Source organism: Triturus cristatus, chromosome 2_2 (genome assembly GCF_964204655.1).
Source record: "Triturus cristatus chromosome 2_2, aTriCri1.1, whole genome shotgun sequence".
NCBI lineage: Eukaryota > Metazoa > Chordata > Amphibia > Caudata > Salamandridae > Triturus > Triturus cristatus.
Genome location: NC_140582.1, coordinates 1,249,191,560 through 1,249,219,048, shown reverse-complemented (window position 1 = coordinate 1,249,219,048; position 27,489 = coordinate 1,249,191,560). Strand labels below are relative to the sequence as shown.

Below are 27,489 nucleotides of genomic sequence, written 5' to 3'. Positions count from 1 at the left end.
ATGGCAGGTTGGGTGAAGCTAAGCTCCTGGACTAGATGGTGGCTTGCTAGCCTAGTTCTCGCCGGCCCTCGGTTACCGGGCCTCCTCTCGCTACCATCCAGAAGGGCCACCACAGGAAAGGGGTGCCCTGCTCGCAGGGGGCAGCCCCCACTTTTGGAGCCTGAAATGCCAGCTTTTGGGGCCGCGGCTCTGCCATTCCGAGACCTTTGCGAGCCCAGGCTGGAACCCGCTGGCTCACTCGCACGGCTGCGCCACTGACCCCATGGGTGGGGAGGAGCCGCTGCAGCTATGCCTACAACCCAGGGAGGCTGTTAAAGCTACTCTGCCACCCAGACACTGCAGGGACTGAGCAGAGACAGCGCCGCCCTGGGTCCATGATCTCTTCGTGCCCTTGTGAGGGACAGTGGCCTGGGTGGGATCCGGGGGGGGAGGCCTGAGATGAGCCACGTCACCTTCACTGCCTGATTCTGCCAATAAAAACTATGGTGCCCAACGCACCCTGAGCAGCTGTCCTGCCCGGCACCAATGGTTCCAAGGTGCCACAGGGTTTCCAATGGCCTACCTGCTCATTTGTAGGGGGGCATGGGCGCCTGCGACCTACATCTCCTACTTCTGTTGCTACTCAAGTGATAGAGATGAGGGGGCATAGACAGTCTTTCACGATTCTGGAAGCCACCTCCCCCACCCCCTTTTTTTTTTTGCCTGCCCGCTCAGCTGGCCAGATTAAATGGGCCACAGGTGCCCCCCTCATTGGAGTGTGGCGTGGTGGATGTTGTGGACTGCCTTCCTTTCCTTTGTGTGGGCTTGGTTGCCCCCTCCTGTGACATCTGAAGGACACTGTTACTGCAAGCCGTGCTTGTAGTAACAGTGCACGGGGTTTCAGAGGCCGGCATGCTTTACACCCTGAGGGATGTCACATCGCTGGCCCTGACCTGGTGGTGTGCTTGCCCTCCTCCTTCGAGATGCGAAAGGGGAGAAAATGCCTGGCCGACACACCTTGGATGTTCTGTCCCACCACGCTTGCACCACTCCCACCTCTGTTGAGTGCTTGCTGCCCCCAAGCCTCCCCCATTTTCTTTCCTGTAAGGCGCTGATCCTGGACTACCCCCGCCCTCCTGGGCACCCATTCAACATGTCGAAGTCTATAAGACAGCTCCTTTTCCACAGGTTGTGACAGGGAAGCAGTCTAAGTCAGGGAAAGACGAGGACCCCTCGTCAGAATCCGCCTAGGATGTCATCCTGAGCGAACTCTGAACACTCAAGAGCACGCACTCGGAGATGGGGGAAACCCGTCCAAGACCTCAGCTGACACGCAGAGTATTCGTCAAGACATCGCCTCTTTCATTGCCAGCTTGGCTACGCCTGAATCCCACTTAGACCAGATCAGTGACAATATTGAGGCCTCCGTTGATTGGAAACTGGACAACTGGCACCTCCAGTGGACATTTGTGGAGTTGGAGGACCGATCCTGGAGGGACAACGTTCGGATATCAGGGGTACCGGAAAAATAGAAGGGGACATCATTGGATTCCTGGCTGCTTCTTGCCAGAGACAAGGGGGGTATGCAGTTCCTATTAGGATTTGTATTTCTAATTACGTCAGACAAGTTAAAAAGTCAGCAGGGAGCATGACTCTTGAGAAACAAATGCCCTTACACACCTAGGTTGGTGTCATGCTTCATCATTGGGCTGCCGCTGTAATGCCCTTCCGACACTGGTGATGGCTCCAACTTCATATGCCTTCTCTTCTTCGATCCGCCACTTGCTGCAGGTGTGGCTCTATGGACGGTGTCATCGTCCTTCTCCTCTGGGACTGCCTTTTTGTGACGACCTATTGGTCCTCTATCACCATTACCATAGGGCCAACAGTTCCTCTCGCTGGGGCTCTGAAAGCTCATATTGCTCTTCTGCATGACTTCACCCAATGCCCTGCCATCATGCATCAACAGCCCAGATGGCTGGCCTCTGCCCTGGACACCGCCAAGAGCTGCATCCTGAGGCCACACGGCAGTTCCACCCCGGAGGACTGGTTACTTGAGTTACTTCAAGAGACTGCTTCCGAGTAGGTAATTGTCAGACTTACTGACCATTACAGTAGGTTCTTAGACACATGGAGACCCTGCCTTAACAATTCCAGTTTGACACCCCACTCCTCCACCCCAACCGGTTTGGTTTACCTTGCTTGGCTTTCCACACCATCAACTTGTCTCCCCGTACTCAATCTGGCCTACCCCATGTCTCCATCCCTGCCACTTACCTTACATTGCTCCCTTCTCCCTCACACAGTTGCAACCCTTTTCCTATGGCGCTCGGAGTATTGACTCTGCTTTCAACCGGTGCGTGGTTTAGACTTCCTGCCCTGCCTCATCTGACTTTTCAACCTGTCTCGATGAGGGCGGCTCGTGTAATCACTGCCCTACCCTATCACCCGCATCCATCAAACACAATGATACCCTGAAGAACTGTTGTTCAGTAGCCCCATCTTCCTTTCTTTCCACCTCTCTCTCCCAGACTGCTCTCAGAGACTGCTTTTATCCTACCCCCCTTCCCCATCTCTCCTCCCTCTCCTGTCTCCCCAGTCGATCACTCCTACTTCAGGCCTGATGGGTCCTTCTTGTTTCCTTTTGGCCCTTGATGCTTAGCCTTAATGTTGGAAAAGGACCCTTTGGCTAGGATCCGATCCCCTGTCTGGCCCCACACTCTTCCAGTGGTTCTCACATTGTTTTGTCATTGGATGTGATTCTGGGCCATATGTAGGAAGCCAAATTGCGGTCGCAAATGCTGAAATTCGCCGATTTTCAGCGTTTGCGATCGCAATTTGGGCAGTGTGCTATGTAGCACACAAAAACCCACATGCAAAATAAGGAATCGCAAAATTTGCGATTCCTTATTTTGCTAATGCATTTAAGGAATCCCAAATTGCGATTCCTTAAATGCAATGTAGGAAGCACCCAAGTTGTGCAATTTTGGCTTAAGGAATCGCAAATTACCACCAACTTCAGGTTGGTGGTAATTTGCGATTTCTTTGAAAAATGCACTTTGCATTTTCAAAGTGCCCTGTGGCGCACATACATGCCCTTAGCGCATGTATGTGCGCCACATGTGCACACATGTTTATTTCAGGGGTGCAAAAGGGTGTCCTATTGACACCCTTGCAACCTTGAAATTGCATTCTCAATTTGCGATTCTCTAATTGAGAATCGCAAATTGAGAATGTCTTCCTATTCATTCCTATGGGCCTTCTAGCCCATAGGAATGAATGGCAAGGTATTCCTTATTTGTAAATCTCAATTTGGGATTCGCAAATAAGGAATAGGTGGGAATCGCAAAATATTTTGCTAATCCTACCTACATTGCGTTTTGCAATTCTCTAATTGCGATTCCCTAAAAATTGCAATTAGAGAATCGCAAAACACGTTTTACCTACATATGGCCCTCTGTCATTAAGCACAGAGGTTATCTGGCTCATACCATGCATCATTCCTGCTTCTTTCAATAAAGAAAGTAACAAAAAAACGACAGGCCAGTGATGGAATGGACAACCTTCCAATATTTCCCACAGTACCACGCAAAGTTCCTCTGGACTAACCACCACAAGTCTGCAATCAATGCCTCTCCCATGTGACAGGTCTGCCTCACCTTTCAGCCAAAGCAGACCCTCCAATACGGACCTGAGTGGAGTTGCACCAGTGGAGTTGGAGAACGCAGAGATGGGAAGGAGACTGCAGTCCAACACCTTTAGTGAATGAGAAGTTAAGTTAACGGAAGAAGCAAGCCCTTCCAAAGCCCGATTGGTAAAGTCCACGTAAGCTGCAGCCCTCCTTCGAGCCGATGGTGTCATGGACTCTGGCATCGAAGGTGAAGCCAAAACCGACTCTAGACCTGCAACCGACCTCAGCACCGAAGCCCACATAGGCATCAAAGGCCACATCCGCACCAAAGGCCTCGACGTTGAAGACTCCGTCGACGCCAAAAGTGGCATCTATGGCTGGCTCTGGCCACTCCTGAGCAGCCATGCAGGAGAAATTGGACGTTTGTCAAAAACAGCTTTTCATCCATCCGAAAACTGGAAAAATCTCCTTGAAGCTACCACCAAAGTCGCGGGAGCCTCTGCCAAGGAAGAGGAAGTTATACTTTAGGGAACAAATTGCCTTGGAATCTACAAAGCATATTAGACATAGGGACGGAGCACTAGTCCCCTCCTTGCTCGACCTTCTCCCTCACCACTGCCTCCCTTACTGTCAGCATACACGCCATCCTTGCTCGACCTCCTCACTCACCACTGCCTCCCTCACTGCCAGCATACACGCCATCCTTGCTCGACCTCCTCCCTCACCACTGCCTCCCTTACTGTCAGCATACACGCCATCCTTGCTCGACCTCCTCACTCACCACTGCCTCCCTCACTGCCAACATACACGCCATCCTTGCTCGACCTCCTCCCTCACCACTGCCTCCCTCACTGCCAGCATACACGCCATCCTTGCTCGACCTCCTCCCTCACCACTGCCTCCCTCACTGCCAGCATACACGCCATCCTTGCTCGACCTCCTCCCTCACCACTGCCTCCCTCACTGCCAGCATACACGCCATCCTTGCTCGACCTCCTCCCTCACCACTGCCTCCCTCACTGCCAGCATACACGCCATCCTTGCTCGACCTCCTCCCTCACCACTGCCTCCCTCACTGCCAGCATACACGCCATCCTGGCTCGACCTCCTCCCTCACTGCCAGCATACACGCCATCCTTGCTCGACCTCCTCCCTCACTGCTAGCATACACGCCACTTCCTGCGGCTTCACCGAAGAGGTCACACTTCCTTCAGGGAGTGTAGCCCGAGGTATCCATTTGAACTATACAATACCCCTTTAATCCTGAATCTTTGAGAGAACCTGTGGGACACTATTTTTTTTTTTGGAAAACTCTTTTTATTGGCATTTGTAATAAAAACATTGCATACATTATCACGATTGGAAATGCAGTAGGTGTGGGCCCGTGAACAGGAGTGTACAGACACTTCATTTGTGGTTAGCGGAACTCGCAGGCCTAGGGTGTTATAATCCCCGCTTTGTCTCTGAGTTATAAACAGGCTACCGATGCCTGTGCCTGGGCCCAACCCACTAGTGTGCACTATGGACGCCGCACTATGCGGGGGCTAGTAAGTGTATCTATATCCCCTTTGTGGTATATCACGTAGGTCATAGCAGTGCAGCCACCTGGTAACTGTTAACAAACTGGGGGTATGTAAACTGGGGAGTGCACCATATCTTGAAGTAGAAGCAGTGTGAGTCTGGCGTCGGAAACCTGTGGGACACTATAATGTCGATTCGGAAGGTGATACAGACCCTGATCTGTACCTGGTAAAACCTCTACCCCCCCCCCCCCCCCCGAGACTACCTCGTACCACGATGTTATACATGGGGCAGCTACTTTTCATAAAGTACATTTGTACGTCATCCAGGAAGACAATGGCTTCCTGGTCAAAACACTTTCAAAGACCCAATGCGCTGCAGTTCCTTCTAATGCTGAAAGGGGTGTTTAAGACCGCGCACAAGACATTCAGTGAGCCAGTCAAGGCTCAAACCATCACCCCAGGGCCAACAATCTTCACCCAAAGATCCCACTACTTCCGTGGCCACGTTCCCTCGGACTCCATCGCGGTCTGGATGTCACAGAAACGCACCAAGGTACAGGGGATGCTCCACATCCTGACAAAGAGAGCAAAACGATAGATGCAGTGGACAAGGGGGTGGCAGTACAATCTACTACACACTGGAGGATTGCCATCTCAGTTGGCTGGTTCTACCGATACAACAGGGCACATTGGGATGACCCGGAGGAACTGTTCAGACTCATCCCGAAGAGTATAGGCAGGGTGGGCAAGAGTTGGTTACAAAGAGCAAGACCACCTCAAATGCCATCAAGACTGCAATCTCAGCATCTCCCCCGAGCATGACGCAGCCGACACTGTGGCAGGGGAGTTAATGCCAGCATCCTAGCCCTGTGTCTCTAGCTTTAAGCCAGAAGTACAGCAGCATCTGGTGAACCTGCTGCTCAAATGTTAACACTTATTCGAATGGGAGGTAGATCAGATGCTTGAAAACAGAACAACATCCCAGGGAGGAAGACAGATCCAGTTTTCCAGGTTTTCGTGTCAGCTGCGGACGCATTCTTGGTATTCTCGGCGAGTGAGAGCAGGCGCGAGGGGTGGAAGACGCTGCTGCTCCTCGCTGCTCGCTGCCCCCCATTGTTTCCACTACTTTCGCCCCGGCCCTTCGGTTTCCCAGACGGCTACTCAGACGTCGTGCAGAGACGCAGAGCTGCGGAGCCTTCATGCTAATCCTGCTCCTGGGGGATGTTTCCTGTGGCCCAGTAGCGGCAGTGGAGGAACGCGCCTGGGGGCAGAGTAAGGACTAAGGAGCACAGGCCGCTGAATTGAGCACTGAACTGAGCGCTGAATCGAACCAGGTCTTCAGAGGCACAGAGGTTGAAGGCAGTGGAGGAACGAGTCCGGATTGGAGTACGGAGTGCTGGCTGTGCTGGGCCCTGTGAGCTCAGAGCACAGAGCACTGAGCACTCTGAGCGCTGATCTGAACCACGGTCGAGCCCCAGGACTTCAGAGGCATTGGAGAAGTTGAACGTGAGCTGGGCAGCGTGCAGGAAAGAGAGAGCAGGTCGCGTTCGAGTTGGGTGGGATGAGAGCAAGTCGGGAGCGCGGACTCTGCTATCAGAGACCGTAGAGTGTTGTGCCCGGGTGCGCCGTGGAAGCGGCCCAACTACGTTGGGTGCAGCTGTGGTCCCCCCCCAGTGTGCCCTGCTCCTGATCTTGTTTCTGAAACTCCCCACCCTCCCCCATGCAAGCCAGGGGAAAAAACACGTACCTGTTGCCTCATATCCCAACCATCAGAGATTGGGCCACAGACAGAGGTCATTGGCGACCTACAGAGGGGTCAGTGTTGCCCTGCATGATTAGATATCCTTGGAGTTGCTCACTGGTGCAGTTGGGGCATAATTTGTGTTGCAATTGGTAAAAAATAAAACTATATTAAGAATTGGATCACAAATATTAAGAAATACCAGTCATGCGCTCAGGAAGGGAAAGATCATCGGCCCTCCCACAAGACAAACAAGGAAAGCCCAAGCGCTAAAAGGTACTAAGAAAAGTTAAAGCACAATCTAAAGAAGTGAACCAGACGTTAATCTCACCAATTGCACTGATGTTTGAAAAATCCTTAAATGTTCCACATAAATTTGACTATATGCAAGACCCGACTGGAGCTCTGATGTCAATCCACACGGAAACAGAAATATGAAATCTACAAACTCCTATTAAGCCAATTAGTAACTTGGATGTAAGTATGCAAACAGTTGGTCAAACCAGGAATTAGATAAGAACTCCCACATTGTGGACGTAGAGGGCAAAACGACAGACCAAATGACTAATTAAATTACCGACCTTGAATTATTAAATATAACATCATATTGCCAAATGGAACAAAACGATATGGATGTTTTGGAAACATCAAGGGTCGCGATGTCGCAAGAAGAGATGACCGGGAAAAACCGAACAACATCAACTAAGTTACCTATAGAGGTTAATGTCGAAATAAGAAAATAATTGTCCCAAGCGGGGACTTGATATACCGAAACCAGATCGTAGATCAAAATATAAGTGACAACATAGCTGAAATCACCCAGGAAACTCAAATTAGAATAAAAGGTTGCACTTTTTCCTCACCTGAGACAACCACGACGTCAGGAAATAATGGAGTCACAAACTCGGAAATAAAATGTCCAGCACAGGAAGAACAGGGAGATGAATCACTCAATCAACCACTTAAGCAACAAAAAATATTGACAAGTTATGATTATGATATAGGAACTATGGGAGAGACTATACAAGTTACAGGTGCAACTACAGGAAAAAAATTGGAAATTGCACATTTTGATAGTGCTAATAGCATTAGAAATAGCGAAATGTTACATAGTGGAAATGGCAGGAGCAAACACATTGATGTGGCCGGTCTAAAAGAATTACCAAAAACGCAAGAAAACTCTCGGATCATCCGAAAAAATTCCTTTTATGGTAAACATGAACTTCAGTGGGATCAAAAAACTAAAACCATAGAAAACCAGGATCTGGGGTCTATTTGGGATATTTTCTACCAAACTTCGTCATTAACTCTTGAAGCAATGACATTTCAGTCGAATAAAATGGACATTCAAATTGAATTATTGGGATCAATGGCAAATGCGGTGGCTGGAATAGATCATAAACTAGCTGAGCTAAACAGTTTGATAATTAGAGCCCAAACTGATGCATCTAAAACTTATTTTGATTGCACTTGTGCACCAATAATAAATAAACTAACAACAATACCGGATGTTATTAATGCCATACTGGAAGACGTCAAAGTGAGCCTTCAAATGAAACAGGATAAGAATACAGAGAATATAGAGAATACGTGTTCAATATTGGAAAATAATTTGGCGACGACGAAGGATTCATCCAGTGCTATAATAGATTTAGACGCCCATGATAAATTAAGCCCAACAATAACCCTGAATACGCAACGGGAGAAAAACAAGTTATCAGGAGGCGAACCATCGGGTCATCTTGTAGAAAAGCTAATTAAAGACCTAGAGGATAAAGAAGTGGACTTGACATCGTTTGAAATGACAAAAAGACATAGGAAAAAATTACGCAAAGCAAAAATCAAAGCTAAGATGGGGAACATAGTAACTACACACCCTCAAGAGGAAATTCCATCCATTATGGCTTGCAAAGAAAAATACAGTTTGGAGGAAACAACAGGTAACCAAAAAAATGACATAGGTAGAGACCAGTCTTCATCAGCAAAGATAATGAATTCTCAGTACTTCGACATTTTTGTGAAAAAAGGCAAACAATCGATCATTCAAAAAGCCCCGCAAAGAGACTTCCAAACAGGTATAGTTATGACAACAGACACCGTTAAACGATTACCTGACGACCCTGTAAAATAGGGGAAAAAAATACTATCATGGGAAACTCCATATAGTCAGCAGGGAAACTGGTGTGTAGAAAAAAAGACCAGTGAAGACATCCAAAGTGTATTGCTAAAAAACAAGGAACATGTAAAGAGTCCAGTAAATCTAAAGATCCGGTAGATCTCAAGATGAAGAACAAATAAATAGCAGCCGTTCAGCTCAAAGATCACTTCAAGGGGATCATAATACAGTCCCAAATCCAAGTTTGAACAGAATACAACAACCGAGCTACCAAGCTTTCTCAAACTGTGAACAACAGAATAAGAAACTTAACCTCAAATTTGTGAAACATATCGACATGATGGATCAAACAGAGGATAACACATACACATCGAAATGGGAACACCTCGTTATTGTTAGACGTGGCGAAAATAAACAAGTTATAAATCAGGACCAGCAAGTTTCCGAAGAAAACATTGAAAATGAATTACCAGCTAAAGAGTCGGTACAAATAATTTTGAAACCAGTATACGATTCCCGAGGTAAACAAGACACACTGAATAGAGGTAATGTTCTTTGCCTCTTTAAATCGATTCCATCATTAGCGAACGTGTCAACTAATGACATTGAATGTGTTGGATTCTTACAAAATACGGAATGTACCCAGCCATTAACTTCAATAACTGTACCAACTCCCTCTACAGCGGAACGGATCATGAACGAACAAGAAATCTTTCGTAGCTGGGGGATAATAATTAGCAAGCCTGCGCCAAAGGTATATCCAACTCCGCTGATTGAAGCAGAAAATCTAATATCAAGGGACAAAAGAAAAAAGGGTGCCCCAGTCTTCTCTATATTAAAAAATCCCATAGGAAAAACAGATCAAGATGTTGAAAAGCCATCGGTCGATAGTAAAGTAGGAAAGGCTAGAGGTATTAATGAGAAATGGATATCAATGGCTTTACATGAGAATCACGAACAATGACAAAATAAACAACAAAATACAATTGAAGAATTAAGGAAGGACAGCAAAAGAATAACTATGTGCTCATGGGATATAAATGGGATAAGTAAAAAGGTAAATAATGCTAAACTAAATGCAATATCTAATTCCTATCAGATCATTTTACTACTGGAAACAATGGCAACTGACCCCTTTACGTTACGGGGATACAAAGGATACTTTGAGCCTGCAATAAAGCAAAATAAACATGGTCGCCCTAGTGGTGGTTTAGCAATATTTATATCCATTGACCTGAAAGTGGAACACGAGCAGCTGGTTACAAATAATTGCAATGTCCAAACGGTAATGCTACGATATAAAACGAATGAACAAGAAAAATCCTTAATGCCGGTCAATATATATATTCCCCCTACACAGAATTCGAGGAAGAATATGTGTACTACTCTGATCAGTTTCCTACTGGAGCAAATGATGGATGATCCTTTTGTAGATTTTATATTTACGGGCGACTTTAACTTAAATCTGTTAGTACCTTTTATAAGAGACAACACTACACAGTCGCTAGATCAACAATGGCTTATTCCGGAGCAAACAATGGATACAATAATTAAGTCCAGCCAAAATAAATTAAGAATACATTTTGTCTCACTCGCGGGGCTCCCTCCCGCCGGACCAGCATCTGGCTACCATCGTGGTTATCCACAAGGAGGGCAGACCGCGGGACCGGGTTACATCCTACCGGCCTATCTCGCTTTTAAACGCGGAGCCTAAAATCCTCGCCAAGGTGCTCGCTAACCGGCTGGTCGGCGTGGTGGGCGATTTGGTCCACCAAGACCAGTCCGGCTTCATTCCCCATCACAATACGGCCCTTAATCTGCGGCGCTTGCACGGGGTGCTCGCGCGTGTTCCGTTCGTGCGGGAGCCGGCCATCTTGGCATCCCTGGACGCCACCATGGCGTTCGACACGCTCGAGTGGCCCTACATCTGGGCGATGTTGGCGAAATTCGGATTTGGCCCGGGATTCATCAGTTGGGTCAAATTGTTGTACTCGGACCCATTGGCACAGGTGGTGGTGAATGGTCGAGTCTCGGCCCCATTCGTGCTGGGACGGGGCACGCGACAGGGTTGCCCCCTGTCGCCGCTCCTTTTTGCATTGGCCCTGGACGGAGTGGCTGCGGTGGCACCCTTCTATCCGAGGTCTCCGTTGGACCCCCGAGTATGAGGACCGCGTGTCCCTCTACGCTGACGATATCCTTTTGTACCTAGCCTCCCCGCGCAAATCACTGATTGTCCTGGTCGATGTTCTGCGCTCCTTTGGCCGTAATTCTGGCCTTGTCATCAACTGGGCTAAATCCTGTGTCTATGTGCTTTCCGGGGAGGCTCCTGTCCTCCCTCGGGGCTGTCCGATCCAGATTGCCTCGCAGGGATTTCGATACCTGGGGGTCTATATCACGCTGGACCCGGTGGCCCGCTACGAGCGAAACTTGCTTCCCCCCCTCCAGCGCTTGAAGGAGGACGTCGCGCGCTGGCGGCGCTTGCCGCTTTCGCCGCTCGGCCGGGCGGCATTGTTCAAGATGATGTCATTGCCGCGCTTTTTGTATGCTCTCCAGAACACTATGGACTTGGTCCCGGCGCGCTACTTCCGTGAGGTGGAAAGCTTACAGCGCCGTCTGTTTTGGGACGGGAGGCCGCGTATAGCCCTGGCAAAATTGACGCTCCCGTGGTACGACGGAGGGATTGCCCTCCCGGATATTAAGCGGTATTACTGGGCCTCCCAGTTAGCTGCAATTAATCACGGCTTCTATGGGCCCGCCCTAAACCCGGCATTTGAAATGGACAAAATGCTCCTGCCCGGTGGCGACTACAATCGAGCGCTTTACACTAGCGTGCCCGATTCCCGCTTGACGGGACCCACGCATGTCATGGTGCGAGTATGGCACGCGGCTAATGCAGCTATGGGATGGAAGGACCGTTTGACCCGGGCGTCACCGTTGTATGCGTCGGAGAGGCTTGGTTCTTTGTGGACCTCGAAGGGCTTCGAGAGGTGGGACATGATAGGCATCAGTACAGTGGGAGATCTCTGGACGAGGGGAGGATTCAAGACATTCGAGACGCTGCAGGCGGAGTTTCAGCTGCAGGGCAGTGAATACTTTCGCTACCTGCAGGTCCGTCACGCACTGGGTTCCGTCTTCCCAGACGTGGCCTCCATCCCGGAGTCCTCCCCCCTGGAGGATAGAGTGCTAGATGGCCACGTTCCGGACAGCACGATCTCCCTCATTTATAAGAAATTGATAAATGACCGCTCGGGCTTACTGACTGGCCTCCGCGAGGCTTGGGTTGCCGATGGGCTGGAGTTGGACGACGAGGACTGGATTTCCGCGGTGGCCTCTCCGAAGGAGGTGGCCATCCCGGCTCGCCTTCGCTCCGTCCAGCTTAAGATACTCCACCGGGTGTATATGACGGGGCCAAGGCTTCAGCGTATGGGCTATGCCGAGGATGGATTGTGTAAGCGTGGGTGTGGTGCTTTGGCGACTTTTTTACACATTCTGTGGGAATGTCCGAGGGTGGAGCGATTCTGGCGTGGTGTGCATGAGGTCCTGCGAGCGGTTACACATGTCGCGCTGTTGCCTGAAGCGAGGAGATGCCTGCTGAATGTGTGGGAACCGACTGATTACTCGGTTCCGCAGACGCGATGGGTGACTCTGGGATATATGATAGCTAAACGTGACATTGCTCAGCTGTGGGGATCTCAGAGGCCCCCGGCGGTGTCGGCTTGGAAAGAACATATGGATTGGTGCATGTTCCGAGAAAAGGTGGTATATGTGGCGCGGGGTAAGCCTGGGGCATGGGTGAAGATATGGGGCCCCTGGAACGCCTACCGCGGGGGTATTTGCGAGCCGCCTTTGTTGCCTCCCGCGTCACCAGCTCCATCCCCATAGTTGACCCCCTCCCTCAGCCCTGGGCACATTGTTCTCCCAGTCCTGGATCAGTTTCCCTCCCCCCCTGGATTTCTTTAGATGGTTGGGGTTCCCCACTTGAGGAGCACATGTCGTCATTTTTGATCGTGGGTTGCCTTGCGGGTGTGGTTTTATGTTGTTGTGTTGTAGAAAACGAAACCGTATTGTGGGTTCAGAGTTATGTGGCCCACGTGGTTGATACCTCCTGCTTTATCGTCTATGCAAAGCCAAGTGCCTTATTAGTATGTATGTCATGTGCTTTTGTCACTTTAGCGGCCGGCCGGAAGGTTGTAGGCCCATACTTGTATATATTTGAGATTGCAATAAACGGTTTCAAAAAAAAAAAAAAAAAAAAAAAAAAAAGAATACATTTTGTGAAGGACATGGAAGCAATGGGATTACGAATACTAAATGGGAGATTCCAGATGGATTCACCACCAGCGTGGACGTTTTATACACATAACTCAAAGTCACGAATCGACTACACGATGGTATCATTGAACATCTTTAACAACTTTTCCTCGTATTACCTAAGGAAGGTGCCAGATAGTGATCATAGTCAGCAAATAATCACTACAACATTTTCAAGTATAAAACATCAATCGTATCTATCAACGCAAGGACAGATCGGAACTATCAATCCTAGGAAACTAATTTGGAAACCGCACAACAAAGAACACATCAATGAATTAGCACAAAAACTGGTTAAAGTATGCTTTGAAGTCAAAACCATGAGGTCCGCAATTGATCAATGGGTAAACTTCACACGTAAATCAGTCGAACCATACGATCCTTCATCCAAAACTGTGAATAGACAGGTAACCCAAATGAAAAAAAGGGAAATAAAAATTAATTTCACGCATACTGTACGAAAAATTAGACGGACTCGAAATAATCTCAGGAAAGAGTTAACCAAGTTTCCAAATAATAAAGAAATAACAACTAAATTTAAAATTACAAATCAAATTTTGAGGAAATTAATTTGGAATGAAAAAAACGTTTTTTGCTTGTAACCAAACAAATTCAAGGGAGTTCTGGAAAGTGATAAACGGACTAGTAAGACCGGACAAATCTGTTGTAGCATCTGTGTTAACCGAGACTAAATGGGTTAACTTTCTGATAAACCATCTAAATCCCGATGGGAAAATAAATAATAATTAATGTAACCACAAATGGTTGGAAACATTAAATCCAGAAAATGACAGTGAGATTGATACAACACAACAACAAGTATCTAAACTAAAAAAAAAAAATATGGGGCACCAGGGCCAAACGGCATCGTCTAATAACTCTGCAAGATACAGATGCTAAACTGTTTGCGGGGACAAACACATTCTCCCGCCTAATCAAACAGGATTTATTAAAGGTCTAGGAACAGCTACGAACATTTTAGCCCTATCTGTACTAATGGACAAAGCAATTTTAACAAAACAACCTTTGTATTTGTGCTTTGTCGACTTTAGATCGGCTTTTGATTGTGTGGATAGAGAACGCCTGTGGAAAAAATTACAAAAGCAAGGTATCCCAGACCCACTATTAAAGCTGATTCGACTCCTACATACCGATACTTGGGTCAGAGTGCGGATGGGGGATGGTCAGACATTAACTAACGAAATATCAACAACAGGAGAACTAAAGCAAGGGTGCGTATTGGCCCCATTACTTTTTAACCTGTTCTTAGCAGATCTAACAGATGGTAATAAACGAAACAAAGACTAAAGTTATGGTGATTACAAAAAATTCAAGGCTGAAACACAAATCTAAATGGTTTTTGGAAAAACGGCAATTAGAACAAGTAGAAACGTATAAATATTTGGGTGTCTTATTCAATGACAATGGAATTTTTCTTCCTCTAAAACTTGATATTTACAGAAAGCAAACGCCTTGACTGCTGCATTTAGGACTATACAGAAATCAATAAGCAATCTGACTTATCGCCCCTTCCTAAAGTCGATATCAGCAAAATTGCTGCCTACTTTAACATATGGTATTGAGGCTTTAAATGGAAAAGACGCAGTTATCATCAATAGCGCGGTCTCAAAAACCTTTAAAACCATTTTTCTCCTGCCTAATAACGCATCACAAGCTCAAGTAAGGCTGGAAGTTGGCCTAAATAACCAGCTGTATGCAAGAAAAGGACAAGCTATTAATGTATGGAACAGAATAAAAAACGACCATGACAATCTAATGTCCCAGTTACTATGGAAGGAAATAAGTGAAAATAGGAAATCATCGGCCTGGAAATATGTAAATGCAGCACTAGAAGAATTTGAGGTTAGGTCGATTTGAGAATCTACCATAACTCGGGAATCATTTCAAAAAGCTATTAAAAAAAACACAGATCATTTATCGCTGATAAGAGACAAAGACATATTTGTAAAAAGAAAACATGCATGGCCAATAATAAATGGGTTTTCAAATAAAGAAGGTACAGTAATACTTGGATACACCATGGTCGCTGAAAAATAAACACGTTTTTACTAAAGCACGATGTGGTGTATTAATGGGATTACGGCACTTCCCACCTTGGAAAAAAGTAGAAGAGGACACATTATGTAGGCTGTGTAAATCTGGGGAGGAGAATATTATGCATCTATTGTGTCTCTGTCCTGAATTGAAAAACGAAAGAATGAGTATACTTAAGAGACTATTTAACAGCCGAGGAGTAAGGACGTGTAGACAAGCAATGACACTATGTTTGTCTTCGGATGACATACTCGTGAACTCTGCATTGGTAACATTTTATTGAAAGTATGGAAAAAATTAGATGAGTATAATTTAAAATCTATAACCACCATATTTTAAAAATCTTGATGTAATGAATTTTATCAAATGTACTTTAGTCAAAAAATGTTATTGTATTTTATATATCTGTTGTTTTAAATGTATATAATGGACTATTATATGAATTTGTATTATTGTAAGATTTTAATTAATCAAACAATAAAGGATTAGTTACTTTTTTTTTTAGATGCTTGTAAAGCAAGACCGGTCACATTACTGGAGAGGGCAGTAAAATGACTTTCCTGGACTTTTTACGCCTCCTGTCAGCGGCAGAAACAACAATATCCCCAACAGTCAACACAGAGGTATTCAAGATGAAGTTACAGGGGGAGGGGCAAAGGAAGCTCGGCCAAACGGCGGACTCTTCCAAGCAGTGGCTCTTCCTCCCCCACGCCCCCCCTTAATCACACTACACCTGCCAGGGGAAACGACAGGGGTTTGTCCCGCGCTGAGAACAGATGTCCTCCCACCTCTGGATCCCCGCCATTATAAAACATGCTCTAGTAGCCTCCATTTCAGAAAGTGTGGCATTCACGTATAACCCTACTTAGACGATTCGCTGATCAAGAGTGAAAGCAACAGTGTCTCGCTTGCACCCACGTCACTATATCCCTCCTCCACAATTTGAGCCTCTCTATAAGTACCATTAAGTCCCACGTTCAGCCGCTTCAGATACAGCCCTTTCTGGGGGCTTTACTCAATACAGTCACCAGCAAGGCTCTCCCCAGTCAGGCACAGGTGAAGCGTTTCAGCAGATTTCTCTTTTTCAGCCAAGTTATCAACTAAAGGTCAAAACAGTTATGTGCCATCTCGGAATGATTGTGCCTTCCGTAGTTATAGTTCCCAAGCCACACTTCACATGCGTCCGCCCGCAGCAATGCCCGGCAGCACAATAGTCCCAAGCGGAGGGTCAGTGGGAGGACATAGTGTTGATATGGGCAAGTAGGTATCACTCTCTGCAGTCGTGGAACAGCAACAGTCTGTTGCAGGGCCAGCCCTACATACACCGTTACTGTGGGCGCCTTGCTCTTCGACTAGGGAGAGCATTTTCAGCAACTAACCATTCAGGGCATAAAGTCACCCCAACAAAGGCGCCTCCACATCACTTAACTCTAGCTTCTGGTCATTCAGCTAGCTCTCAAGGCTTCTGTCACCAGGTTCAGCACAAAGTAGTTTTAATAAAGACAGACCGCATTTCAGCCGTGTATCATCTTGAAAAGCAAGGCTGCACAGACTCTATGCAGCTCTCGGTGCTAGCACAAAGCATTTGGCATTGGACTCTTCACCTTCTGATATGCAGACCTGTTCAGGATGCAGCAACAAGTCCATGAGTGGGAACACCACCCACAAATCCTACTCCCATACTTCCACCATTAGGGGGCTTCCCGAGGTTGACCTCTTCGCCACACCGAATGCGAAATGCCAAAGCTTCACCTCCAGGTTCACACACCCACAGTCCATGGGCACTGCTTCATGGAGGAACTGCTCCGGGATCTTTGCCTATGCTTCGCCTCTTCTCCCGCTCCTTCTGTATGTGGTCAGATAGCTTTGGCAAACCTCCTTCACCCTCATCCTTGTGGCTCCCGCTTGGGCCAGGCGACCATGGTTCTCAACCTTTCTAGAGATGTCAGTCGTTCTCCATGAGAAGCTCCCCAACAGGCTGGACCTTCTCACGCAGAACCAGAACACCCCAACCCCAGGCAACTCAATCTAGCGCTCTGGTTCCTGAGGTCCTGGAGTTTGGCTATCTCACCTCCCTCAAGTGTGTCTATCCTCAAAGAAGCCCACAGGCTCACTACGCGGGCCTGCTACCCTGCCAAGGGGGAAAGGTTTGCTGCATTCCTAAGCACATAGACCTGCTTAAACCTGCAGCTCAGGATCTTATCTGCTACCGTCTTCATTTACAGGAATCAGGTCTAGCCTACAGTCCACACGCCTACACTCAGCCACTACTGCAGCCTACATGCAGAGGAGGAAACACTCTTCTTTATTCAAAATCCCTGTAGTCATGGCTTTCATGGAAGGATGCAAGCAATTTGTTCTACGCTGAGTACCCTCCGTCCCTGTCTGGAGCCTTAACGTCCTTACCAGTCTCATGGGCCTCCTATTCAAGCCCTACATGTATGCCCATTACAATTCCTTTCCTGTTTTCCTTGTCGCTAAACATCTTTAAAGTGTGTTAGCAAATTGCAAGGCCTCGCTCTGTAAGTCTTTCTTTCAAAGTTCATAACAGAATTGTTCTTAGAACCAACCCTAAATTCCTTCCTGCGGTGGTTTCTCCCTTCCTTCTCAATTAAACCATTGAGCTTCCGGTCTTCTTCCCACAGCTGGAGTCTCTGGCAGCGAGGGCCTTTCACACCCTTGAGGTCAAGCGTGTGCTCACATATTACAGCAATAGGACCAAACCATTTTGCAAAACTCAGCAACTTTTTCTTGCTTTTGCCAAACCAAACAAGGGGCCCGGGAATAGGCAGATGGAGTTCCAAATGTATTCAAACCTGCTTGATTATCGCTAAAAGACATTTGCCTCACCCACCCAGGCCTCATTGTCTCACAAAAAAGGAGCCACTGGTGCCTCCTTGGAAACATACCCATAGCCGACATTTGTAAGGCAGCTTCATGGTCAGCTCCGCACGTTTACTTGGCATTACAGTGAGGATGTCTTAGCACACCAACGCACAAGATGTGGCTAAGCTGTACTAAGAACTCTGCTTCAGTCTTCTGTGACGTCCTCCAGCTAAGCAGCAGTTAGGAGAGAGCTGCTTTACCGCCTCTGTAGAGCGAGTGTATCTACAGCCACACATGCTACGAATTGAATATGTTAAGTATCCTGTACGCATCTGTTCGTAGCATGTAGTGTTGTAGATTCACATGTGCCCACCCGCCTCCCTGGAAGACTTTCGCTGTTGCAAAGTACTTTTTTTTTTAACTTAAAGTCTGTATGCATATCTTTGTGCCTGGTAACCACACTTTCCTTTCTAAGGTTCCATCTTCACACTTATCTCATATGCGAAAAACAATCACAAAATGGCCGGTGCCCGTGCGCATCGCCAACTAAGAGGAGTCATCATACCTCGTGACTGGAAAGACTTCTTAGAAGAAACAACTGTTGCAAACATCCGAGCCCCACACTATGTGGCAGGAGTATGCAGAAGGTGTAAGTACAGCCACACGTGCTAGGGACAGAGGTGTACTAGTTAAGTTGTGTATACCTTCCGATGACTATCCGCAGGCCGCATATGGCATTCATCGAAAACAGCGTTACCTGGAGATTACTGTAGGACACCAGCCAACGAATGACTCTAGTGCTTGGATTGGAGCCTTCTGCAGGACAAGGTGATCTCAGAAGAGAGAACATAAAGGGCTCAACAACTTGCATTTGCTTAGAACTATAGCAGTGAGGGAAAGCATTGTTCAGTTTATATATGTTGGCTCCATGAAATATTCGACAGCATGAGTGTTATGAATGAGACCTGCTCCTTCTCGAGGTGGGACAGCAGTCACATGGCCATTTGTGTCTCTGAGACACTGTCTCAAGATCGGAGACTCATGGAATATGCGGGTTATACCCTTGACGGACACTCAAACCTTGGTGGCTCACACAGGTGCAAGTGACATTTCTGTCTTTAGTCTGCTGCAGAGTGCCAGCGATGTCTTGCAGTGCATGACTGGGTCTTTTTTGGGCATATCCTTGAATAATGCTGCTTTTGGAACCGTTCGGTGTGTCTTTCTTGACTCGCCTCATATGTGCTAGGACTCAATCAGTATACTGGCACATTATGAGTCTCAAGATCATTCCCCTGGAGATTTAGAATTTTTAAGGAGGGACATTTAATCTCAAAATCTGATTCTGAGGGTAATTCGTGGCCTTTTCGATGCTCCTGTTTCCAAGAAGCCAGCAGGATTGAGAGATTGCTTTGTCCCTTCACAGAGATGCCCTCTCCGCTTGTGGCCTTCCAGCTCTCGCTCTGACGAGTTTCCATCACACGATGAACTGATCGCCTCTTTCTCCTTTACTAGAAGCACGTAAAAAGCGACGCAATAATGCAGTGAAGTGGCTTGTTCTAGGCCAGAACGAGGAAGGGGTTTACCATCCTACTGTTGTAGTATCTAGTAATGCGTGCAGCGGGGGCCTCACCCACAGGTACTGGAATGCTGTTCATCACCCGTTAATATTATCAGATGCTTTTCAGACTTCTCTTTTATGAACACTAATGTTTGGCATTTGGTGATTGTTACGTTTTCCAAGAGTCACTAATCAATCGCGAGTCTCGTCATACGTTTCAAAAATAGGAAATCCATTGAGCTACTGCTGTGCCTTCTAAAGGAATTAAGATTTTAGAAACCAGTGCATTAGGTAAAGAGTTAATGTAGGACTTAGACTGCGGATATACCCTAGACGTGACTCTAAGGGAGGCCATGCCGTGCTGCCAGAGATACGAGGCTGCGAGAGCCAAGATAATTCAATCCTGGGCCACCAAGATATGTACTCTGAAGAGCTTCTGAGGGATGTTAAAGCTGGGTGCTGAGTGCTTACATGTCCTTGGTTTGCAGGGACCTCTTCGGGCCTGGTGCTGGTCTTTGACATCCCCAACAAGGGCACCAACATCACTCTGGCCGAGGTGCTGGCGGAGCACCGTGACCCCATCACAGACATCGCCTCCGAGAGCTGCGACATGAAGGTAGGTGAAAGCACCGCTTTACTTGGCAGGGACCAAACAATTTCTGGAACCCTACATTTCAGACCACTTTTTAAAGTATTATTTATTGATTGATTGGTTTTCAAGCCGAAGGCATCAGTTCCCAGGTACTCCATCATTCACATGTCGACATTGGCATTTGTCCCCTTGAGATGACCCTTTAACACACTTTCATTGAACTCTGTTTAATATTACATTCATTGGATTTTCCCATTTCTTTTTCCCATCTCACATCCCCTTGCTACCTAGTTAGAGCTCACCAGGTGTGTGTATCCTGCTCCCAGTCACAAATTGGAGCCATTACCATATCACCTCAAAAGTCCCTCCATGGCACCCAGTTAATAGTGATTTTCTGCAGGCACCCCCTCGCTGTGCGTCTCCATTCCATGGCCTGTGTGCTCCAGTCCATATTCATGGCCCGCTGGTACATAGTCAGGGGCGGCTGACTTCCCCGAACTCTTTACACTGTTTCTTCTCGCTACTATTAATGCTACTTTGAAAAACTGCTGCATACATTTTGGTGGTGTATAGTTTCCCCATATTCCTAATAACACTAAGTGAACATTAGGTTCATTTTATCTCCAGAGCAAACAAAAGGAGATGATGGACGGAGCGCTGAAACTTTTCAGACACTCACCCCAGTCACAGATCTGGGCTGAATCCAAGGGCCTTGGGGAAGACTTGAGTGCGTGCAGCTGAGACGCCGTGTAGGACCGTGCGGACAAGGTCCGGTGCTCACCACCTCTGGCCCTGACACAGCAAACACCAGGAGATGATGGACGGATCGCTGAAACTTTTCAGACACTCACCCCAGTCACAGATCTGGGCTGAATCCAAGGGCCTTGGGGAAGACTTGAGTGCGTGCAGCTGAGACGCCGTGTAGGACCGTGCGGACAAGGTCCGGTGCTCACCACCTCTGGCCCTGACACAGCAAATACCAGGAGATGATGGACTGAGCGCTGAAACTTCTCAGACACTCACCCCCAGTCACAGATCTTGGTTGAATCCATCATCGTTCTTTAGCTCACTTCCCCACCTCAGTTCAGACCCACCTATATGCAATTCAGTCTTGACCCTGTGCCTCATGGGAACAGTCCAGCCCGAACTGCCAAGCCATGTCTTCCCTGGACTGGAAACAAGCATCCTGGGACCGGTTTTGGGTCCCATTTTTAGCAGCCAGATTCTGGTGTAGTAAGTTCCGTTTAATATCTTTGGCTGCGCTCGCTGAAAGCCAGCTCTAATTCCCACTTCTCTGTGGCATTTACATGCCCCCTCCACTCAAGCTTCTTCCACCAATATCCCAATCATTTGCTCCCATTTGATTTTGAGGGTGTCATGCAGTCCTAGGCAGTTATTTATGAGTGTCCTACATATGAGCGAAATATCGTGCTTATAAAGGGGGCTTCCGACACCCTGTTTTCCACAGGTGATGCCTCTTGAAGTGTGTCTGTTAGTACATGTTTAATCTGAAGGTATTTCTGTCTCTGACTGTCCACTCATTCAAACTGGCTTTGTAGCTCTTCGTTGCCAAGAGTCCCTGGACTCCCCACACGTCCCCTAACTTGGAGGTGCCCAGAGGTCTCTGTTCCTGAAACCTTCCGGTCCTTTCAGCTTCACCAGTACCCTGAGTCCCATAATGTTGGCTCTAAAGCGAGCTTCCTGCCCCATCCATCCCCTGATTTGCCTTCTGCCACATTTTGATCAGTGTTGCTTTCAGGGAGGGGGGCTGTGACCACGGTCTCTTCCCACCTTCAACCCCATTGAGAACCCCCTTGGCTCCATCGCTCTGCTGTCGGCCGGAGCTGTGGGTTCCTTCTGTGAGGCAAACACCCACCAGCAGTTGAGCTGACCTCGCTCCCTCGCATGGGCTTCTGGTCAGGGACAATAACGCGACCATGGGGGCACCACCATGCCACAACAGTCATCTTGTCACACTGTACACTCTAAAAGTTGATATCTGGAACCCTCATATGGGGTGTTTTGTAGCATGGGTAGGAGTACGGTTACTGGAATCATCGTGTACAGTGCAGCGGTGCCTGGTACGGGGAGCAGGAGCTGTCTCCAGTGTCCCACATCTGTTTTATTGACCTCCAGAATTCTTACCAAGTTGTCACATAAAGTCTTTTGGATTTTGATATATATACCCAGGGCCACGGGAGTTATGCACTTCTGTGGCAATTTTAGCATAAATATGGATTTGCCCCAAAAGCCATTATTTGCTGCCTAATCTGCTGATTTTACCCCAAAAATGTTGTGTCTAGCTCAGACGCATCATGAGTTACACAAAATATGGCTAATCAGGTTGCTGCATCGCCGTAACGCTTTCTGCAGAGGTTGACTAGTCATCTTACGGTTGCTTATTGCTGCACTTGGGTGTTAAATTGGTATCAATTAAGGTGTCATATTTTCTCAGATACAATTACCAGGTGTAGAAATGAAAAAAGAATTAGGTAAAACTATCACAAAATGTGCTGCATTATAGAGCAAAATGTGCCTTTTATTGCAGCATAATTTAGTCAACCCTACCGCACGATTTGGTGCTGCTCTGCCACATGATTAAGTGGCCCTGCATATATCCCTGAATGTCTGAACCCATCCAGTGCCCACGTGCCCACTGGAGGCTGCCAGTACTATGAGGAAACACAACCGATGTGTGCCAGTTCATGGACACACATGAGTATTTCCCAAGCCTGTGCAGTATTTTAGAGTCTTGGTTGTTGCTCTTTCAGGGTCTACTAGACAGAGGAGCGGGTGATCTGCGAATAGAGAGGCCACATCTTCCCAGTCTGGGTCTGTCTGAGTCCTTGGATCAGGGCATCCTCTGTCACTCCGTTGCAAGCGGTTGTGTCGCCACCGTAAACAGGAGGGGGTAGAGAGGCAGCCCTGTCTATACCCAGGCCTAGATGAAACTTCCTCGACAGGGGAGCGTTAACTTGAGGCCTGATTTAGATCTCGGCGGACGGGTTACTCCATCACAACAGTGATAGATATCCCTTCGAAATATAAATCCCAATATATCCTATGGGATTGTTACTTCATCACAACCGTGACGGATATCCCGTCTTTAGAAATATACATTCCATTATATCCCATGGGATTGTTACTTCATCACAACCGTTACGGATATCCCGTCTTTAGAAATATAAATTCCATTATATCCCATGGGATTTATATTTTGGCGGACAGGCTATCCGTTACCGTTGTGATGGAGTAACCCATCCAAATGGGTTAGTGTGCAGTAGCCTGAGCTATGGCGGCTATTTTGAGTCGAATGCCTTTTCAGCACCCAGCGCCTGTAGCACGGCAGGGTCTCGTATTGTGTCCTCTCTCGCCAGGCATCCACGCAGGTGAGAGTGATACGTAGATCTCAACTGATCGATGGCTCTCAGTTTATTGATTACTTAGGAAAGGTGGTTTGCAAGAACCTTTGCCAATATTTTGGTCTCTATGTTGAGCAGAGGGATAGGTCTGTATAAGGTGCATTCGTCCGCTGGCCTTCCTTCTTGTGAATAAAGATTGTGGGGACTGTTCTATGGTGTAGTGGCAGGCTCTCCTCCCGCTTGGCATTATATCACATATGTATGATAGGAATACTACTCGTACATTTAAAGAAATCTCGCGGTAGGCCGTTAGGCCCAAGGGGTTTCCCACTCTTGCCTCTACAGTTTCTTCCATCTCTATTTTTTTGCCTAAAAACTCCCTGTCTCCCTGGAAAAGAAAACCGTTGGAATATCTGCTGCAAGAGCACTTTTCATTGTGGTTTGGTATAACTGTCTGTGAATTCTTGTGCTCTGTCCTCAGCAGAGTTTACCAGGCCGCTTGAGTATTTTTTCACGCTACTTGGCCCATGTCTAACTCTCTTCTCATTTTGCTAACCAAGCTAGAAGCTTCCCCTCTTTATTGACGACTTTCTGTAGCCGATGTTGCTTCACCCCAAGCAGTGGCCCTGCGTCCCCGTGGGCCGCATTGAAACATTAATTGCTGTGACCAAGGTGCTGGTGCACCGAAACGCGTAAGGCGAGAACAAAAAATCAGACACAATAAAGCTGGTGTGTCTTAACTATCTGCTGCTTAGTGCGCTTTCGAACAAGGACTAACAAGGACGAACAAGGCCCGGTGGCGAAAACGCGTTTGTGTTAGCTTACATCGATGGAATAAGCTGGAATAAACATTTACATTCCCTATGAGCCCAAGTGTGCAGCCTTGTTTGTCTTCTGACATCGGTTCCTGAAAGAAATACGTTGCGGAGCCACCTCTGCGAGCTGCTGCACCCGTGCTGTTAACAGCGGCGATTGGTAGGCGGTCCATGCTTTTGGATATATATATATATCCACACCAAGGTGTATTCGAAGAACGAGTGGGTGTATGAGTGTCTGTATGGATGATTTAGTGGGTGCGTGAGTGACTGTATAAGTGAGGGATTAAACGTGTTTTAGTGAATGCATGGCTGAATGACTAATCTATGTGAATGTCTGTATCAGTCTGTCAGTTGGTGTGTAAGTGGCTGCATGGGTTGGTGAGTAGCTACAAGTGTCTATATGGTTATTGATTGGTTGTCTGAGTACCTGTATGGGTGCCTGAGTGTCTGTGCTGGTGGGTGTGGGGGGGGTGTGACTCCCTGCATGAATGTGTGAGTGAATGATTCACTGGGTCTGCAAGGGGCTGTAAGCATGCTTTTCTCAGCCCCCGCTTGACGAATCACCCCGAAACTTTCAAGCCAGGAGCTGACCTGACCGCCCCATTCATTTTGAAAATTCGTGAAGATTCGTCAAACGATGCCAAAGATATTGGCAAATCAAAAAATGCTTTTCCTATGGAAACTAGGTCCTAACTATAGCTACCTACTGGCGACCACCAGTAGGTAATATATATTTGAATTAGTAATATGATTAAAATCTTACTTGACTTCCAAAGAAGCTGTTGACTCTGGGGAACCACCACCATCCCCCTCCCTTTCAAAATGATTCTACCACGGTCAGATGAATATTGAGCGAGGAAAGGCTGGATTTGGTCTCCCCCTGCCCCCCTCCCCCCCTCAGAAGCTAAAATATCTCCCCCTGAAAATCCCAAAGAAATTACAATTTGACATGGGAGCCCCTCAGGAACAAGCTTTTTCAGAGTCGTTTCTCCGGGGGGTCTTTATTCTATACATTGTTTTTTGTATATTTGCCGTTTCTACTGGAGCTGTCCTTACTGCTAGCTTTGCACGTGGCCGATGTTAAGTGACGTAAATATGTGTCGTGAAGATTCATCATAACAGTGAACTGAAGGAAGGAACCTGCGCCCCTCGGTCCCACCAATGCCATAACACAGATTGCATCAATGCAGCATTACCTTAAATGAATATACATCCTTGAAAATATTTAGTGCTCATCATAATCAGATATATGATTGGGTAGATGAACAAATTTCAAGACTTCAGAATATGAGGGCTGAACACTGACTTTAAATCTGCCTATTTGTGGGAAAAGGCGGCCCTCCCCAGCACCACCTATGTTTCCTGCCTCAGAAGAAATGTCTGTCCCACTCCCTCAAGGCTGACAGGGTGAAATAAGTTAACTGAAAGTGGTGCTCTGATGGGCGTGCCTTCATAGCCATGGCTGCATATTATATGACAGACATCATCTTTAAATGTTGGCTCTTAAGTAAGTAAACGTCTTCTAAATGTGCTTTAACAAGACATCTTTCCCTCGACCTAAGATAGTGGTTTTTTCAAAATACCCCTGAGTTTGCATGGCTTCCTTCCAGTGCTAAGAGGCCGCCTTGGTCTCTTTTCACAAAATGTACAGTGGTGAGGCTCTCTGTAGATACAGTGTTGGAAGAGTGTTTATGTGGCTTTCTAGGTCACCTGACTCCAGGAAACCCTAAGTTATTGTATGTTGTGAGTCGCTAAGACACAGTGCTGAGGGTTTTTTCTCTGACATCTGTCACTAACCCATTACAATCCTTGTTCCAGGATTGCGAAGCAGACCTGGTCACTGCTGACGACTCTGGGGTTCTGTGTGTCTGGAAGTCGGGAGAAGATTTCAAATTACTGAACAAGATTTCCGCATACGGGTAAGGCTCATCGTCCAAGGGCCAGAGTCCTTTCCTCAAAGCCTCTCTCTCTAGTCTTTGTTCTTAGTCTTTCATCAAATAGTTGACCCCAGTAAGCTTTCACTGTTTTTTCTATTTCTTTCACTCATCTCTGCCGGTGACTGACGCTTGGCGGCAATGTCTCGTGCAGGGTGTGCCTCTCTGCGGATGTGGTTGACAAGCAGGGGGCATTTCTGCACCAGTCTGTCAGATGCCTGTTAGTTTCGTTTTTAGTTTTTCGACCAAAAGATCCATAGGTTGCCAATCTGGTGGGAGCTTCAATAGAGTGGTTGAACTTTGGCCAGTTACACACTCTTGACAACGTCTTGGAGCATGACGTACGCAGGAGATAAGATGGAAGGAAGACACAGTAGTGTCAAAATATTCAGGCGTTAAGTTTGTTTTTTATAAGATGAAAGACAGTTAATAGTAACAAGGGCAATTATAGATAAGCTAGCATCTCTCATCTGTCACTTTCCAGACTATAGGTGGTCTGTGAATTGATCACGATCCTCGTAGGTAGGGAGGAGGGTGGTTTTGGTCCTAGAGACAGACAGACAGACGGACACACACAGGTAGTATAGCAGTGTACTCCTGTAATTACCGTATACTGTCTTGGTAGCAAATTCTACTCTCACTGGTTATTTGGGTGGGCTCAGAGACCCTAGGGAGTCATTTCATTCAAATACAGATGGGCAAACAAGAAGTGCCTCAGCAGGTGTGAATGAGCCATATAGTTAAATGAATGAAGTGTGAAACTGACCTCCACTCTGTGTACGACACATGGCACAAGTGAGGGGTGCTAGACCCTAAAGGGTCCGTATTTGGAGATCGCTCGTGAAGAGCTGTTGAGATGCCGGAGGCTTGCACCAAACATGCTGATAAGAGAGATTCAAGGTCTACATGTGTGTGTTGTGGAAGTGAGGAGCAAGGAACGGAGGATTCAGTATTGAAAATCTGCAGTACAGTATATGCAAACAAGGAGGGGGCATGTTCCAAGACACAGACCACCATCCACTTTTGCTCAGATACACCTGTGT

At 47.1% G+C, this 27,489-nt stretch overlaps 1 protein-coding gene across 1 annotated transcript in view; it reads left to right on the top strand.

Moving 5' to 3' along the window:
* Window positions 1-27,489, top strand: part of WDR54 (WD repeat domain 54) — a 144,173-nt gene that overhangs the window by 59,860 nt on the left and 56,824 nt on the right. The window contains exons 6-7 of the mRNA XM_085642947.1: window positions 20,229-20,356; window positions 26,331-26,431. Coding sequence (XP_085499073.1) covers window positions 20,229-20,356; window positions 26,331-26,431 — 229 coding nt within the window. The remainder of the gene's footprint in view (window positions 1-20,228; window positions 20,357-26,330; window positions 26,432-27,489) is intronic.